Source organism: Lepisosteus oculatus, chromosome 16 (genome assembly GCF_040954835.1).
Source record: "Lepisosteus oculatus isolate fLepOcu1 chromosome 16, fLepOcu1.hap2, whole genome shotgun sequence".
Classification (NCBI taxonomy): domain Eukaryota; kingdom Metazoa; phylum Chordata; class Actinopteri; order Semionotiformes; family Lepisosteidae; genus Lepisosteus; species Lepisosteus oculatus.
Genome location: NC_090711.1, coordinates 13,372,752 through 13,388,212, shown reverse-complemented (window position 1 = coordinate 13,388,212; position 15,461 = coordinate 13,372,752). Strand labels below are relative to the sequence as shown.

General features: G+C 41.2%; 1 protein-coding gene across 3 annotated transcripts in view; it reads right to left on the bottom strand.

The window, feature by feature from the left end:
- rtel1 (regulator of telomere elongation helicase 1) overlaps window positions 1-15,216 on the bottom strand; it is a 74,261-nt gene extending 59,045 nt beyond the window's left edge. For 2 of the 3 annotated variants that reach the window (XM_069179319.1, XM_069179321.1), the window contains exons 1-7: window positions 15,116-15,216; window positions 14,385-14,522; window positions 10,560-10,758; window positions 7,043-7,136; window positions 6,330-6,411; window positions 4,689-4,749; window positions 323-398 (exon numbers count right to left, since the gene is read on the bottom strand). In XM_069179319.1, coding sequence (XP_069035420.1) covers window positions 323-398; window positions 4,689-4,749; window positions 6,330-6,411; window positions 7,043-7,136; window positions 10,560-10,758; window positions 14,385-14,486 — 614 coding nt within the window. In that variant the 5' untranslated portion in view covers window positions 14,487-14,522; window positions 15,116-15,216. Of the gene's footprint in view, window positions 1-322; window positions 399-4,688; window positions 4,750-6,329; window positions 6,412-7,042; window positions 7,137-10,559; window positions 10,759-14,384; window positions 14,523-15,115 lie in introns of those variants that run through there. The other variant, XM_069179320.1, reaches the window with a different exon arrangement.
- Between the last annotated feature and the right edge of the window lie 245 nt (window positions 15,217-15,461).

The following is a 15,461-nucleotide window of genomic DNA, read 5'->3' as shown; positions in this document are numbered from 1 at the left end:
AGTCTATCTTTTATTTCTAGATAGTTTTCCATATATTTTCCAACTCATTCGGCTTAAAAAGAAAGCAGTGGTTTATATTTGCAATGCTGTGACTGAATATGTACTGTAGGTGGTATTTCAAAAGAGCTCACTAAAACCAGACAACAGGGTTGCCTTTTGCAATATTTCAAAGTCTCATCACTGCTGCTGGGATCATACAGCTCACATAATATTTGAAGACATTCATTTTCTGCCTGTGTTTACTTCGAAGCAACTGCATCAGCCTTTAAAGCTATCGGCAAACCTTTCTGACTGCACCACTACGATAATCTTCAAACCATACCTGTGTTTGTTGCCACTTTTCACTAAATCTTCCACATCCAAAATAGTGTTCACAAGCTCCTTTTCGGTGCTCTTTTCTGAAGAGGAGGAGAAAAGGAAATGGAGAAAAGGAAATGCTCAGCTGAAGAGTTAGCTCAGACTGGAGTCTAAAACTGTAATTCAGTCATTTCATAATGAAGGTGAACAAACAAAAAAATCAAACTAAAATACTAAAAGACTTCATCGTAAACCAATCTCTAAAACTAGTGCTGTATTTCAGGTTGTAAGTTCTTTTGGTGCTTTGTGTTTTTCTCCTATTTCTTTTTTTAGGTTTTATGAACTCTTTTTGCTATGCTATTGCCGAGTGAATACAAAGATCCAAAAAAGCCCAAGGACCATTTCAACATTTCACTTCTTTGAAGGAATTTCATACATTAAAAAAAGAACCTTCTTAATGCTCTGGTTTCCTAGCACTAAACACATACTGGTAGGTTAACTGGTACTGGGAAAACCGGCCCTGGTGTGACTCTGTGCATGTTTGTGTCTGTGTGTACCCTGTGATGGATTGGCAAGCCATCCAGGATGTACCCTGTCTTGTGCCCATTGCTTGCTGGGATAGACTTGCTCTGCAGTCCTGTACTGGATAAAGAAACTGGAAGGATGGACCCGAGTTCAAAGCTAAACTATGAAGTTCTGCCTTCAGGCATACATGAGCATAAAACACAATTTTGGTCAAGAGATAAACTATACAATATTATACTAAACATCTGTAAATGCATAGTATAATACTTACAGCATTTTATCTTTACAGCATAAACAGCTAGCATAACAAATTCAATGCTATACATTTCCCAGTTACATTATTCGTGCGTCTTTTCTTGTACATTAAATAAAGTCACATCCCGGATTGCAGTGAGACCACAAATACACATTACTTCTTTGAAATTTGAGTGGTAATTCCTCGTCTTCACTCAATGTCTCACACTAAATTGACCTCTTAAGTTTTGAACAGTGGAGAGGCCACAAGAGGACTGGAATCTTGCAACACACTTGTAAAAACAATTCAGAGAACAGAACAATACTTTAAGACCCGCAGTGATCTGGGACCACAGGTGGAAACTGGAGGAAGCACGATTAAGTGTGAGATCACGATGCCTTCTTTGTCACACAGTGTGGTTTCAGCACTGGACTAGGCCAAGCTGCTGGTCTGGAATCCTTAAGGAGACCTTTCAATGAGGACTTTCAATCAGTTTGATCAGTCCTATTTGAGGAATGATTGAGATTCAAGCTAATTGTTACAAACAACAATCTCTTTACGTGTAACTTTTCCTTTGTGATTTAAAAGCAGTTCAAGCAATCTCAGGCCTTAATGACTTCAACAACATTCATTCATTTATTTTCTTTTTTTTTTAATTGTATAATGTTAGCATCCCCAAAGGGGTTGGGGGTTGGACCCCTAGAGTTTTCTTTTCTCCTTACTAAGAAGTTTTTGGTTCCTCTCCTCCATTGTCTTCTGGTCTTTTCTGTTCTGTATTCATAACATGTGTGGTCACTTGCTTTGTTAAGCACCTTGGGGCAAACTTGTTGTGAAAGGCGCTATATAAAAATAAATTGAATTGAATTGAGCAACTGAAGAGACCTGCAAGCATAAGGCTCCGCAGACTCTCTTCAAACACATTTAAGTAAAGCTAAAACATTAAATATATTCAAATATCAAATTGTTAAGGTAATAACACAATCAATTGTAATCAACACTAAAATTTAACACAACCTTTCCTTAATTTTATAAATTAACCCTTAAAATGGTTTTAAATGTTAGCTCACAGAGCGAGTGGGCTTCAAATGATACTATTGCCTGCTACTTCAAATAAATTGTTACAGTATGAAGCCAGATTTGTATACTCTTATATATTCTTATTTTCCTTTTTCTCCCAATTTTCATTTCTAGAACAATGTGAAAACATGGCACAGCAGTCTTGAGAGGTATTTAAAAAAGGTGTCTGATCTTTGCACGAACAGTGTGAATAGAAACATTTCTCCTATTAGAGATCTTCCCATTCTAATATAACATGTTATTGCAATCAAAAACATTGAGTGATTTCATTTGAAACAATGCTAATTGTTTCTAATGAATTGATTAATTTCCAGTGAATTCACATTGAGTGTTTTACAGGTCCAGGACTTTTCAATTAGAAACTAATTAAGATTCGATTTGGAAAAAGGAACACAGGTCTTGTTGCTTTCTTTGTCTTGTGTTGCCTGTCCCTGATTTAGATAATTAAAATGGACTAAGCAACTCTCTAATGTTATAAAAAAACAAGCCAATGGTTAGCAAGAAAACAATTACAGGAACTATTTTAAATGCCTTTACATTTTGCTGTTGTTGAAAAGATGCTGTAAGCCCTGTTTTGTTCAGTCCTCTTTTTCCTGTAGTTACAAGCTATATAGGAATACCAAGTCCACTCTCTTTTATTGCATGCCCAAAACCAATTATACAATATTTATAAGGGAAGAAGCACAGCTATTTCTACTGCAGCTACCCAAGCGTGCAAATTGTTTCTGAATCTCAAGAGAGCTTTATCAAAACCCTACTGGCAGCTATCGCCAAAACTTCCAGACACCGGATCACAAATCTGAAGACAAATGACTTAACAGGTCAAGTGAATTCTGAACAAGAAGTCTCAGACAGCATATACAGCAGACGGAAGTATATTTTGAAAGAGGAAAAACACTTGAAGCATTTTCTAGTGGAGCATCAAGAAAAAAAAAAGATTGAAAAGTTAGAAAGTAAGCTTCCAGGCATTTGCATCGAATTGATTAATGTCTCAAACTGCTGACTAACTGAAACACATAAATAAAGCCTTTCCTTCGACAAGTCCTACTTCATCAGCTTGTTAATAAATAATGTTGCATTAAATAGTCTTCTTTAAACCAATATTATTTTATTTTTCTGTGTCTATCCTTAGATATTTCACACAGTTTGGGAAAATAACTGAAATAATAAAAGGGTTTTTGTCTCATAACAGCAAAGGAACCTTAAAGCATGGAGTTTCTGGAAGATGATTATAAGAAACTTTAAGAGGATGAAAGGAAAACGTCAGAGATACAGTATTCATTAAATATTTCCCTCGGGTGTATATTCCCATAAGGACGAAACCATCTTTGATCCCTCCTCTCTCCTGATCCATCCCCCTGCCTGCCCCTCTCAGGCAGGAATCACATCCCTGATCCCTCCTCTCTCCCGATCCATCCCCCTGTCTTCCTTCTCCCCTCTCTCTGCCCCCCTCAGGCAGGAATCACATCCCTGATCCCTCATCTCTCCCGATCCATCCCCCTGTCTTCCTTCTCCCCTCTCTCTGCCCCCCTCAGGCAGGAATCACATCCCTGATCCCTCCTCTCTCCCAATCCATCCCCCTGCCTGACCCCCTCAGGCAGGAATCACATCCCTGATCCCTCCTCTCTCCCGATCCATCCCCGTCTTCCTTCTCCCCTCTCTCTGCCCCCCTCAGGCAGGAATCACATCCCTGATCCCTCCTCTCTCCCAATCCATCCCCCTGCCTGACCCCCTCAGGCAGGAATCACATCCCTGATCCCTCCTCTCTCCCGATCCATCCCCCTGTCTTCCTTCTCCCCTCTCTCTGCCCCTCTCAGGCAGGAATCACATCCCTGATCCCTCATCTCTCCCGATCCATCCCCCTGTCTTGCTTCTCCCCTCTCTCTGCCCCCCTCAGGCAGGAATCACATCCCTGATCCCTCCTCTCTCCCAATCCATCCCCCTGCCTGACCCCCTCAGGCAGGAATCACATCCCTGATCCCTCCTCTCTCCCGATCCATCCCCGTCTTCCTTCTCCCCTCTCTCTGCCCCCCTCAGGCAGGAATCACATCCCTGATCCCTCATCTCTCCCGATCCATCCCCCTGTCTTCCATCTCCCCTCTCTCTGTCCCCCTCAGGCAGGTGGCGCCACACAGACTCTCTGCTTTCCTCTCCCAGCAGTGGCTGCGTGTTGCTCCCCAGCCTGGCTTTCACCCCGGAGCTCAGGACAAGCTGCTGCCCTGTTACCAGCTCTCTCACTCAGCTCCGGCTGCCTCCCTTTGTCTTAATCATTCTTGATCTCTCTGTGGACCGGTCTGCTCACCTTTCAACACTCGTTCACTTAGAACTGTCTGGGACTGTGCCACGTGGGTATATGTTTACTGTACATGTGTATTACAGCTGTCCGTGGCTATTAAGACTGACTTCACATACACAAAGAGGAATCAGAATTCTATTTAGGCAATTTGGCGTTTAAGGGTGTGAAAAGGTGAAAATGAAGACTCCTTCAGATAATCTTGTGTAATCAGAAAACTATTATGATTATTCTCCAGTAATAATGGAATCTGGTGACTACCTTCAACATTGTTGTAGAATAGACAGGAGCGAGTTGACATCTTGGCTCGGCACATGTGTACCTGAAAAGAAATTAAAGTTTTAAACAACTGCACATAAACAATAAAAGGCACACAAATACTGTAAAGATTACACCTTTTTTTGAATTGGAACACAATTCGTGTTTTTCTCTTAAAGATCAAAATATACACACATGGCAGCAACATGAATTTAAACAAAGATTATACTTTGAAGGAAACATGTCATTACGTATTGTATATACTACTGGTACAGGCATTAGATCAATAACAACGAGAAAAATGCTGTTAACGTATTCCACTGAACAGCTTATTAAAAAAGAAAGGGAAGCAGAAACATTCTCTAAAAATTATATATCTTTATAATTTATGTTACAAATTTTCATAATTGAACCACAAACCAAATAGTGACATTATCTAATCCAGAAATCCGGATATAAATAAAGATAAATTGTTCCGATGAAATGTTCAATAAACAGGAAAAATAAAATACAACAGCTCTCCAAAGTGCTTCTATCTGGAACAGTCAAATTCATCCATTTTCTGGATTAGAAATTATTTTCTGGATTGATCTTGAAACTAATTCGTACAGCCTAATTGAACTGCTGTGCAAAAGTAGGCATTTACAGCCATCCATCCATTTTCTAATCGCTTCCTCCAGTACAGAGTCACAGGGAGTGGGAGCCGATCCCCACAAGCAACAGGCACAAGGCAGGACACACCCTGGACCGGATGCCAGTCCATCGCGGGGGCAGATGGACAAGGAGACACTCAAACACACTCACACCAGGGCCAGGTTTCTGAGAAGCCTATTAACCAAGGACCCTGAAGAAACCTACGCAAATGTGGACAGAACGTGCAAACTCCACACAGATAGCACTCCAGGATTTGAACCCAGGGCTCCAGTGCTGCAAGGCAGCAATGCTAATCACTGCACCACGGTGCTGCCCTTGGCATCTTCAACTGAAGACAAACCTGAAACCGCTGGCTGGGTACTGCAGAGAAAAGAGCTGGGACACACTCGTTTTCAGGACTGGCGGAAATCCAGGTTTTCAACCCCGTGGGCAATGAAACCATTTTAAAAGCTTTCTCATGTCTCTCCTAAATAAAAGGTTTGTATGTACAGTATGCAGCAGCATTTTACAACCCTCATAAGGCAGGAATGCAATGGGCCAAGCCTGGAGTTCAAGACAGTATGCTGTATGCATCTTCTGGGCTTTTAAGTAAAGGATTTGTACTGCTTGACCATTCTGTTCTCAGAGCTGTTAGCATTCGAATGTGATGGAAATAATTTCAACATGGCTAATGGGATATTTTTGCCTGGAGGACAACTCCTCTCACTTTAGACTCATAATTGTCAGAGGTACATCGGGTTGAACTGACTCCTCCTCCCAAGTCCTTCTGGGCCCAAGCTAGAAACCCCAGGAGCAGAGGTGAGCACTCCGACTTTCCCTGCAGCTCACTGCCCAGAAATACGAAGCAACGAGGAACGTGGGACAGAAGCAGAGAGCTCAACTAGGAGAATTCCGAGCGCCCCATAAAAAGCGATTAGGCTTCGGCTGATGTGAGCCAGCGATAAACGGGATTTAAGTGCCTTGTTTTATCTCATTCCCCTGTTTTATTACCTTAATGTGGTTACTTTCCTGTCTCATCACGTCGGGGTTGATGCACAGCTGCTCCCTGGATCCCAGTACACACACTTTAGGCCTGAGAGGAAAAGGCAGATACATAACAGTTCAGCACATCCAGAAGAGAAAAAACGCCAATTCCGCCAAAAACAGGTTAACCAAATCACCGAAGATACCTCTTGCTGCATGCACACATACTGTGAAGAGCCTCGGTTTCTTAAAGATCAAGTGTTGCGTTGCCACATCAGTGTTAAATGCACAAGAAGCCCTGGACTGATTATCCCATATGAAAGGGCTTTTAATTACCACAAAAAAACTGGCCAAAATGGAAAATGCTCACAGCTATTTCCAGCTGCATAAACTAGGAAACATTATTATTTGTCGGCATATCATACTGTGCAGTTTTGAATAGATAAAAGGCAGTCTCTAGGTAGCAATATCTTCCAATGTTCAAAGTGCTGAAACAGCCTGGAGCATTACAATCTACAGATACAGAATCATTTTAACAACCAGCCCAATATCAAATGAGGTCACCCGGCGCTTCGACCACAACAGCTGTGTTGAACGCCTTCATGTGTAATTCGGAACTGACTGTGCGGAAGATTTCACAGACAGTGCCCTATAATAGCAGATCTAAACCGTTTTGAAATACAATTTATGTCCGTTTATATCCCTTAGGGATGATGGCGTGGACGAAAACGAGCTCTTACCTGTATGCAGTGTTCTTTAGCTCACCGATGACCTGGGTTAGCTGGGAATGTGTCCTGGATGAATAAATAATCTTCGGAATATCTGTGTAATAAGCTGGAAAACAAAAACAACAGATTTTAGGTGTAATAAAGCATCCATCTTTAAAAATAACATTAAGATTAACCTTAACTGTTCAAAAACATTTGATTAAAATGTTGCACGTGTTCACCTGTTTATAAAAAAATTAAATTCCATTTAATAGCATGTTAGAAATACATGCATTACATTTATTGATGAGATACGTTTATACTTATTTGGCAGAAATTGCTCATTATTTGAATCCATCCATCCAAACAGAAAATTAGGCACAGTGTCACAAAGGACTCAAAGTTTTTCAAAAATGCATAAAGTAGAAACCCGGGACAAGTTGTGAAATTTTTGTTGTTTTCAGTTGTATGTCCAGACCTGTCAAAATCAAATGTGCTACTGTTTGGGAGGAGTTAAGACCTACTCTGCACACATCGCTGGCTCAAGTCTAGAGTTATGTCATCTGCTGGCTGCGACTTGGATTCTCCAGGACATGAAGAAAATTGTCAAACTGATACAGGCACTGGGTGGGTAAGTACCCTCAGCTCACCCCAGAACAGAAGCCGGCACTGTTTGCTAAATGCCCTTGAAGGAGCAGCAAACAACAAGAGCTAGAGAAGCTGTTCAGCCACTGCCATGCTGTGCTATACGCATTGTTGCACAGACAGTGCAGGAAAACACAGGTGGGTCCACAATGCAAGCTTAGGAGAAATGTGTGGCCTTCCTCTCTCCCATATTCATATAGAGGTCATCTGCAGTGAGCCGAATTGATTGACAACACACAATTATTCAATTACTATTAAGTCTAACAATTAAGTCTAAACTGGGGGCATAAAAATGCAAAAAATGGCGACACCCATTTAAAAAACATGGTTACACGTCAGGTGTTTTGCGAATACAAAGTAAACATAGCTTTAATGAGTGACATTAACCAAGTGATTGACCATGTCCTGCATGTTTTTTAAAGTCAGTGCTTTAGCCAAAGAAAGCTGGGTTACAGATATGCCAGTGCCTTACTTAAAATGAATGCCATTTGTCAAAGGCAGGAGTTATATCTCTCTGCACAATTTTACAGCACCAACAATAATAGCACAGGCATGCGGTCTTTGAATAAGGAAACGCCGTTCTTATTAAAGGTTGAAAACCATAAATATGCATGCACCCTGGCATGTCACAGAAAATGAAAAGTTCTTCAATAGAAAGAAAAAAGTCAACTGACACAAATCCCGTTCCGACTCCCTCGACTCGGTCATTGTTTCTTTGCACACAATCCTCACACAATGACAAAGCATGCAAACCCTCCCCGAGATGCATTCTTATAGCACTGGAAGGAACAAAAAGCCTTTGGTGAAAAGGGAATATTAACAGTGCTGCTCACTATAAACCTCACATGGACGATCTGAATGACCAGCCTCTATCCCAATCTAGACTACGGCAACTTGAAGTGATCTTAACTGTTTGGAGAACTGAAGCAGCAAGAGGAAATCTTCCAAAGGTCTAATGTATCATCTTAAAAAATCAGAAGATATTTTCATTCAAAACGTTAAGCCGCCTTCATTACACTCAAGTCAGATCCTTCAACTTATACATTTACAGTATCTCTTGATAAACCAGGGGTACATGCGGTTGCACAGAAAATTTCTGTGACCAACATGCTCTCCTGCAAACACACAAGGACATTTCCTATAAAATGCTTTATATTGCCTCAATCTCTTTCTTTATACGCCTATCTGAAAACTCGATGACTTATTTTTGAACCAAATTCATTGTATCTAATTATCCAATTAAGGTAAATGGATCATTTCCACTGACAGGCCTCATTATTTTTCCCCCTTCCGCGGTCCTTTGCTGCATTTCTATTAGCACCGTCTACAGTCTTTTCACGTTCACTCATCTATATTCACAGGGTGATCTGTTACATGACCCTATTTTCCACTGGACTGTCCCCCCGCCGCCTGCCATAGCCGCGCTGTCGTTAACCTTTGACCCTACTCATCCACCACACACAATCCAGGAGGGAAAAAAAAAAGACACTGCAAAACATGCTGGGAACCCATAAAAGACTCTTACAGAACGAATACGTTGAGCTCGTTAATGAAAGTGCCGTACGAATGCTAAAAAACATTTCCAATCTATTAATGATTAACGATTTGAGAGACGGGGGAATTTTATCCCAGAACTAGAACTGTATTTTGTACTAACAGGAGATAAAGCAGGCTGTGTAACAGTAAGAACATGGGTGGAGTACTTGTGTACGTGAAATTAGCTCCAGCTGGGTCATACAGAGAAAAGGATGGAAGAGTTTAGCTGTCTCTGTGCTTGAGTTCTATGCTTAGGGGTGCCAGGCAGAATTCTGCACCACACCCCCACATCTGCTTTCACAGTTTAACCCACTCATTCATTTCTTAGGAGGTTTTTGAAAGGCAAACAGCTGAAGAGGCAGAATTAACTTTTTAAATACGGGCAGAAAATATTTTCAAACAACGGAATAGCATCCTACTGTTAAAAACATATTTAGCGCCGGGAAGTACAGTATCCTAGAAAGTGTTGCAATCCATCGAACATCCGGTTAACTACAGAAAACACTTCATTCGCAGATTTGTATATTTTGTTTTCTGTGGAACATAAGCTTGGTCAGATCTGCAGCCCTCAAAGAGAAAACGGTTTAGGGAAAAAGAATATCCGGTTACTGGGAAAAAAAAACAATTTTTTCCTGTGAAAAGAGATTTAAAGGACTGGTTCGGATAGAAAAAAACAGGGACATGAGAGAAATCAGAGCAGCTATCAATGGTGTTTTATACTGAACCACCAGAAACTACTGACTTAAAAGCTTTCTAATCTGACAAAATAAATTGAAACTTATAGCTCAGTTCGATCCAAATTAGATTCTTCCACACTAGTGAAGTTAAATTATGTAAAACAAGGTTTTTTCTTTTAAATGTAATGGTCTGGCAAATAAATAACCAGCGTTATAGAAGGGACAACATGTCAGTGTTTTTATTGAAGACGTTCATAATTTAGGTCACTAAGATCTTTTTACACAATAGCAGTGAACATTCTGATCTATCTTCCCATCCATCACTTCAGCCACAAGTTGCTGCTTATTCGAGATTTTCCAGTGCAAAGAATCACTGCCCAAACAGTTTTGTTCTTCTTAATATTCATGTTTTGACTTGCAGACTCATATGAAAATAAACGTCAGTTTACATACTAATCTGAACTTCATACTTACCTAATTCTATTTCATAGAATTTTTAAACCATATTAATGTTTATGCAATGTGATAAAGTATTCAAGAATGATGCAAAACCCTCATGCATGCACAGCATATTACGAGAGAAAATCACAACACTTGCACACTAAGGAAACACTGATTTTTTAAAAAACTCCCGGTCATTTTAATACAACCACTAGCGCAAAAGCTTGACATGGATATTAAAGAACATATACCAGGTGTGTCTCCATCTGTAGCAGAAGAGCCCCATGAAGACAGAGGCCTGTCAGGAAAGAGCTCCACACCGCCCATTTTCTCGGCTATCTTCCTAGCGGAAATAGTGTCTTTGAAGTGATCTCTCCAAGCCAGCGAGGCGCACAGCAGGCACAGAGTCTTCCCTGTGCCAGTCGGGCTCTCCAGAACGCCATTTACCCTCTAGAAGTAAAGGAATAAAACTCCATGAGTTCACCAGATAAAGTGTATTTTTTCTCCAGTAATGTACAATTCTAAAGCTCAGCTGACAAAGGAACAGCATTTGTTCTACTCCCCAGAGACTGCCTTGGTTCAATACCAATACCGCTATGCTAATAAAGGTATAAGATCAATGTTTACACTACTAATTACACAGGCATGCATTTATCCAAAGTATTCCAAAGCAACACCCAAGAGATTGCAAAAGACACTACTTGGCATCTGCCCGTAAAATAACACTCATCGTTCTGTCAGCCCGGCTCTTGCACAGGGTGACGAACACAACGGCCGCAATGACAAACATGAATATCCGGACAAGCACAAATCATTATTTCATAATAAAAAAATTAAGACAGACATAGCACCGTCCAACCATAAAACAATACTCAAATGACATTTAAAAAAAACACTGTACACTGCAGTGGAAATAAAGTTTCTACAAAAAGGTCAAAGCTCTGCACCGTATTAGTCATCTTTAATTCTTTATACAGTATTACATAGTATAGGCAGAAGAAACAAAGCCCTAATAACAATAACGGGTTCAGCTATCGGGGTATTGTACCGTGAAATGAAATGTCAAGCTCCCACTGTAATAAGCAGGGGGAAGGTGTCAAAGATTCACTCATCATGTTCTGCTGCCCCGGCCCATACAACTCAGACACAGCGATCAAGACCAATGCAATCTGTCAACCCCCATTAAAGTGAGCCCTCTGGCACCCCAATACAGAGAGCAAACAAACCCATGCCTTTAGGCCTAGGGAACTGGAATGGAAATAAGTACAAAATAAAGTATAAAATTTTCTAGACAGTGTGTTTGGCCTCTGTAAGTAGGCAGGGATACATTAAGCACCAGTCAAGCTTAGCCTGAGGGTCCACACTATGGCCTGCTGCCTGACCTGTGTGAACTTATTATTGTCCGGTGATAAACAGATAATAGAGATCTGCAATCAAGTTGTAAACCAAACAGAGAGCATACAAACTGGGCCCATACAGACTGAGGTTGGCAATTTACAAGTGCAATGTAGAAAGACATACCCTCCTTCTTTGATCCTCAGCCTGTTTGATTTGATCTGACTCATTGACAGGAGAGGAGAATAAACAGATGTCCCTTCACTGGAGAGGGGAGCAAACTATATGAAACCGAATGTCTGCTGCCTAGGAAACTGAAGCAGACCTGGACCTGCTGAAGAGATTTTATTGGCCATATACAATTTCTTGGGTTAGAAATTTGTCTTTTCGCATACCCCAACTTGCTCTCCATGAGAGACACAGACATGAAGAGAAGCTGGGGGTCAGAGCGCAGGGTCAGCCATTTATACGGCGCCCCTGGAGCAGTGGGGGTGAAGGGCCTCGCTCAGGAGTAGGATTCCTCTGCCGGCCGCGGGATGCGATCCGGCAACCTTCCAGCCACGGGCGCAGATCCTGAGCCACAGAGCCACACCGGCACAATCGGCCAGAGTTGGGACCCACAAAAGAGCCAAATCTACTGAAGCCTTCCAGGCTTGTCTTGGAGTGCATCAAATTCCATCCTAATATCCAGGACAGTCCTTGGAGTGATCAGGAAGTGCCACTCCCTAGACAGTAGATAGCTCTGCTTAACAGGAAGAACAATTGCATCTAAATGGTGGAATTCTGCACTGTCTAGGTTTCTAGGAGAGCGATGGCACTCCTATAACATATTGAGCATGCAAGAGCCCAGTTACACGAAGTGGAACAAGGATCTCTTTTTAAAATTAAAGCCCCTACCTCCCATGACATATTTCACAAAGGAGGTCAGACCAGACATCCTTCTGAATTGTACCCAATCAAAGCTGGTATTCCTTGTTGATTACATTGACCAGATTAAAGGGAATCATTGTTAAGTTCATCATGTGCAGTTCTCTTCAACGACGGAGCGAGCCTTAACTTGGCTGATCCAAGTCAGGCAAGAAAAAAAACGTATTATATAAAACAAGTTAAGTCATCCACAACGAATGACCAAAATCAGTGTTTCAATGTAATTGAGAAAAGCCTTTTGAGCTGCAGTAAAGTAGAGTGCTCACTGTTTGATCTAGGCACCCTCGTGGATGTGTATGAAGCTAAATATATTTCTGTCCCTTCAAAAATCCAAATCACCAAATAACTCGTCCCTCCGTTTCCCTGAGCGAATTAAACATCTACATTGTATGGGCGACAGGGCCTTCTCCTGTTATGCCCCCAAGCTCTGGAACTCTTTCCCCAAGGATATCAGAGAGTCACCTTCTCTAACCTCCTTCAAATCCAGACTCAAAACCCTCTTCTTCAGAAAAGCCTTTACTGAACTGGTTCCATTCTTCACCCCTCTGCTCTTCTTAGTACCACCATCCACGGTCTCCTCTATATATTGTCATTGTGTTTTATCTGGTGTATTCTTTTTACTTATTGTTGTATTCTCTTATCTATTGTTATTGTCATCCTGTAAAGCGCGTTGAGAAGCCACCTTTAAAGGCGCTATATAAAATAAAGTTTATTATTATTATTATTATTATAAACATGGCTTGGATTTAATAACCATTCTTGCATGTCTATAGTGCTTTTTATTCTGAAGGATGCCAAAGAACTGAGGGGACCCACGTCACGCAGCACTGCAGTGCAACTCCTGGGAACAGCAGCCATTCTGAGCAGAGTGACAAACTGCTTCACCAGCTAAGTTAGGGAAGAACTGTTCTGAAATCCCAGACTAATCGAATCCAGAGTGGAATTTAATCGGAGGATAACAGCCCTATTCATACGAATGGCACCCAGAGGCCTTTAATGACCAAGGAGTCGAGGCTTTAGTGTAACGTCTCCCTTTTCCTTAGAGGTCTCCCAGCACAGCAGTGAGCAGGCCGAGCTCCTCAGATTCCATGAGATCAGCTTTGAAGGTAGTAGTGGTGCTGTTTAATTAGATCAACCCACTACCCGTTTAATATGATCTTCCAGTCAATCTAGAGTTCCCAACAGTTCCTTTCATCTGCAATATTTTTCAGACGATTTTCCAACAATCTGAAGCTGCTTGTGTTTGTTCTCGTATGTACAGTATGAGAGCATTACGTTTCCCTTCAAATGAGCTGCCGCTGTTAACAGCTATGTATCCATAAAAAAACAGGGAAAAAAAACTATACAACAGCACAATGATTTTGCTTTTCAAACCGCTTTAATTCACTTCAGGTGCGACAGTATATTTAGTACGGAAATGCTAATTTTCAGCCCGATCTGCAGTCTAACAGGAACGTGGTCGGTCAACCCGCCTCCTTACTTACTTGTCAATCTGGACATCCCAGCCAATGAAGCAACGAGGACTGGGCATTCGCCCCTATGATTGGTTGATGCTAAACCAAACAGCCCTCTAACAACAACGTGCTTCCGGGTTGGAAATCAATGATATCTAAACTACTGTAGCTGCTTTAACAATTACTTTAACAACAATAAAGGAAGTTCTGAAATGAATAAAACGAGACAATCAGACACAAAAATATTACAGTTATACCCACTTACTCAAACATTAAGTCTCGTAACTTTATGGAATCCTGTTTTTACCTCCCCTTGCACAACAACATAGCTGAAAAAAAAACATCGTGTACTGAACTTACGTTTTGCAGGCATTCAATAACTTTGTTCATGTAATCCTCTTGACATTTATAGGGAGTGAAAGGAAAATCCACGGCGATGCCTTTTAGAGTAATTTTTGGCATGTTACTTTCTTCCACCGGAGCTGTCCACGAGAGAGACTGAAACGTTCAATTGAAAAAGACAAACATGTAAGCTTCTGTTGTTTTTACATCATATTCAGGATTCATACCCGCCTGAAAGAAACAGTAAACCTTATTACTCTTCAACTTAGCGTATTACTAATTCTCTGCACCTGCTTAACAGGAGGGATGCATCAATTTACTAAAACCGAAATAAAACAAACATTTACACCGGTGACAACAGGTGAAACATAAAGCTAATAAAGCTCTTAAATCAGCATGCTTTCGCAAACATCCATCTAGTTAAAAAATATAAAATAAGCCTTTAAATTAAGTATTGTTACGAATGGTTCGTTAATACACACGGTGCCAAATCATTCCAATCACAACAACGAAAAATGCTGGAAGTACAGACAGTTCGGAACCCGAGAAAGACGGCTTTCGCACAAAGACACGTCAAACTGAACTCCTGCGTGAGAGTGGGTTTAAAATGCACTGCGTGTTGGCAGTCACTAGGCCAACAACTGCTTTCTCTAGTATTTGGTATGAAGTCGGGAAATGCCTGGATCTCAACGTACAGCACCCAGCCAGAAGGATGGTTACCTAGTGTTATTGCATTTCTTATTCCTTACCGTGTCTTTATAAAAGCAGTCTTTCGGTGCCGATTTCTGTTCCCCTATTCCCCTGCAGAAAGCTGCTCCGTGTATTTGCAGTTCGCGCGGCAGATGCTCCACGACCACACCGCACATGCGCACAGAGCATACCTCCCACTCCAGGCGCTGTGCCAGTATGTTTAAAATTCACATATTAATAATCAGTGTGCAGGCGGTCTGACACGTCTGTTGGACGAGTTTGATAAATTATTAAAACTGTTTTTAAAAAATCGCAGCGTGCAAATAGCACCTTACTGATATATCCTATTCTCCTTGAGGAATAAACAGTCAAATTAACATCCTACCACTTATCCAACTAATATAC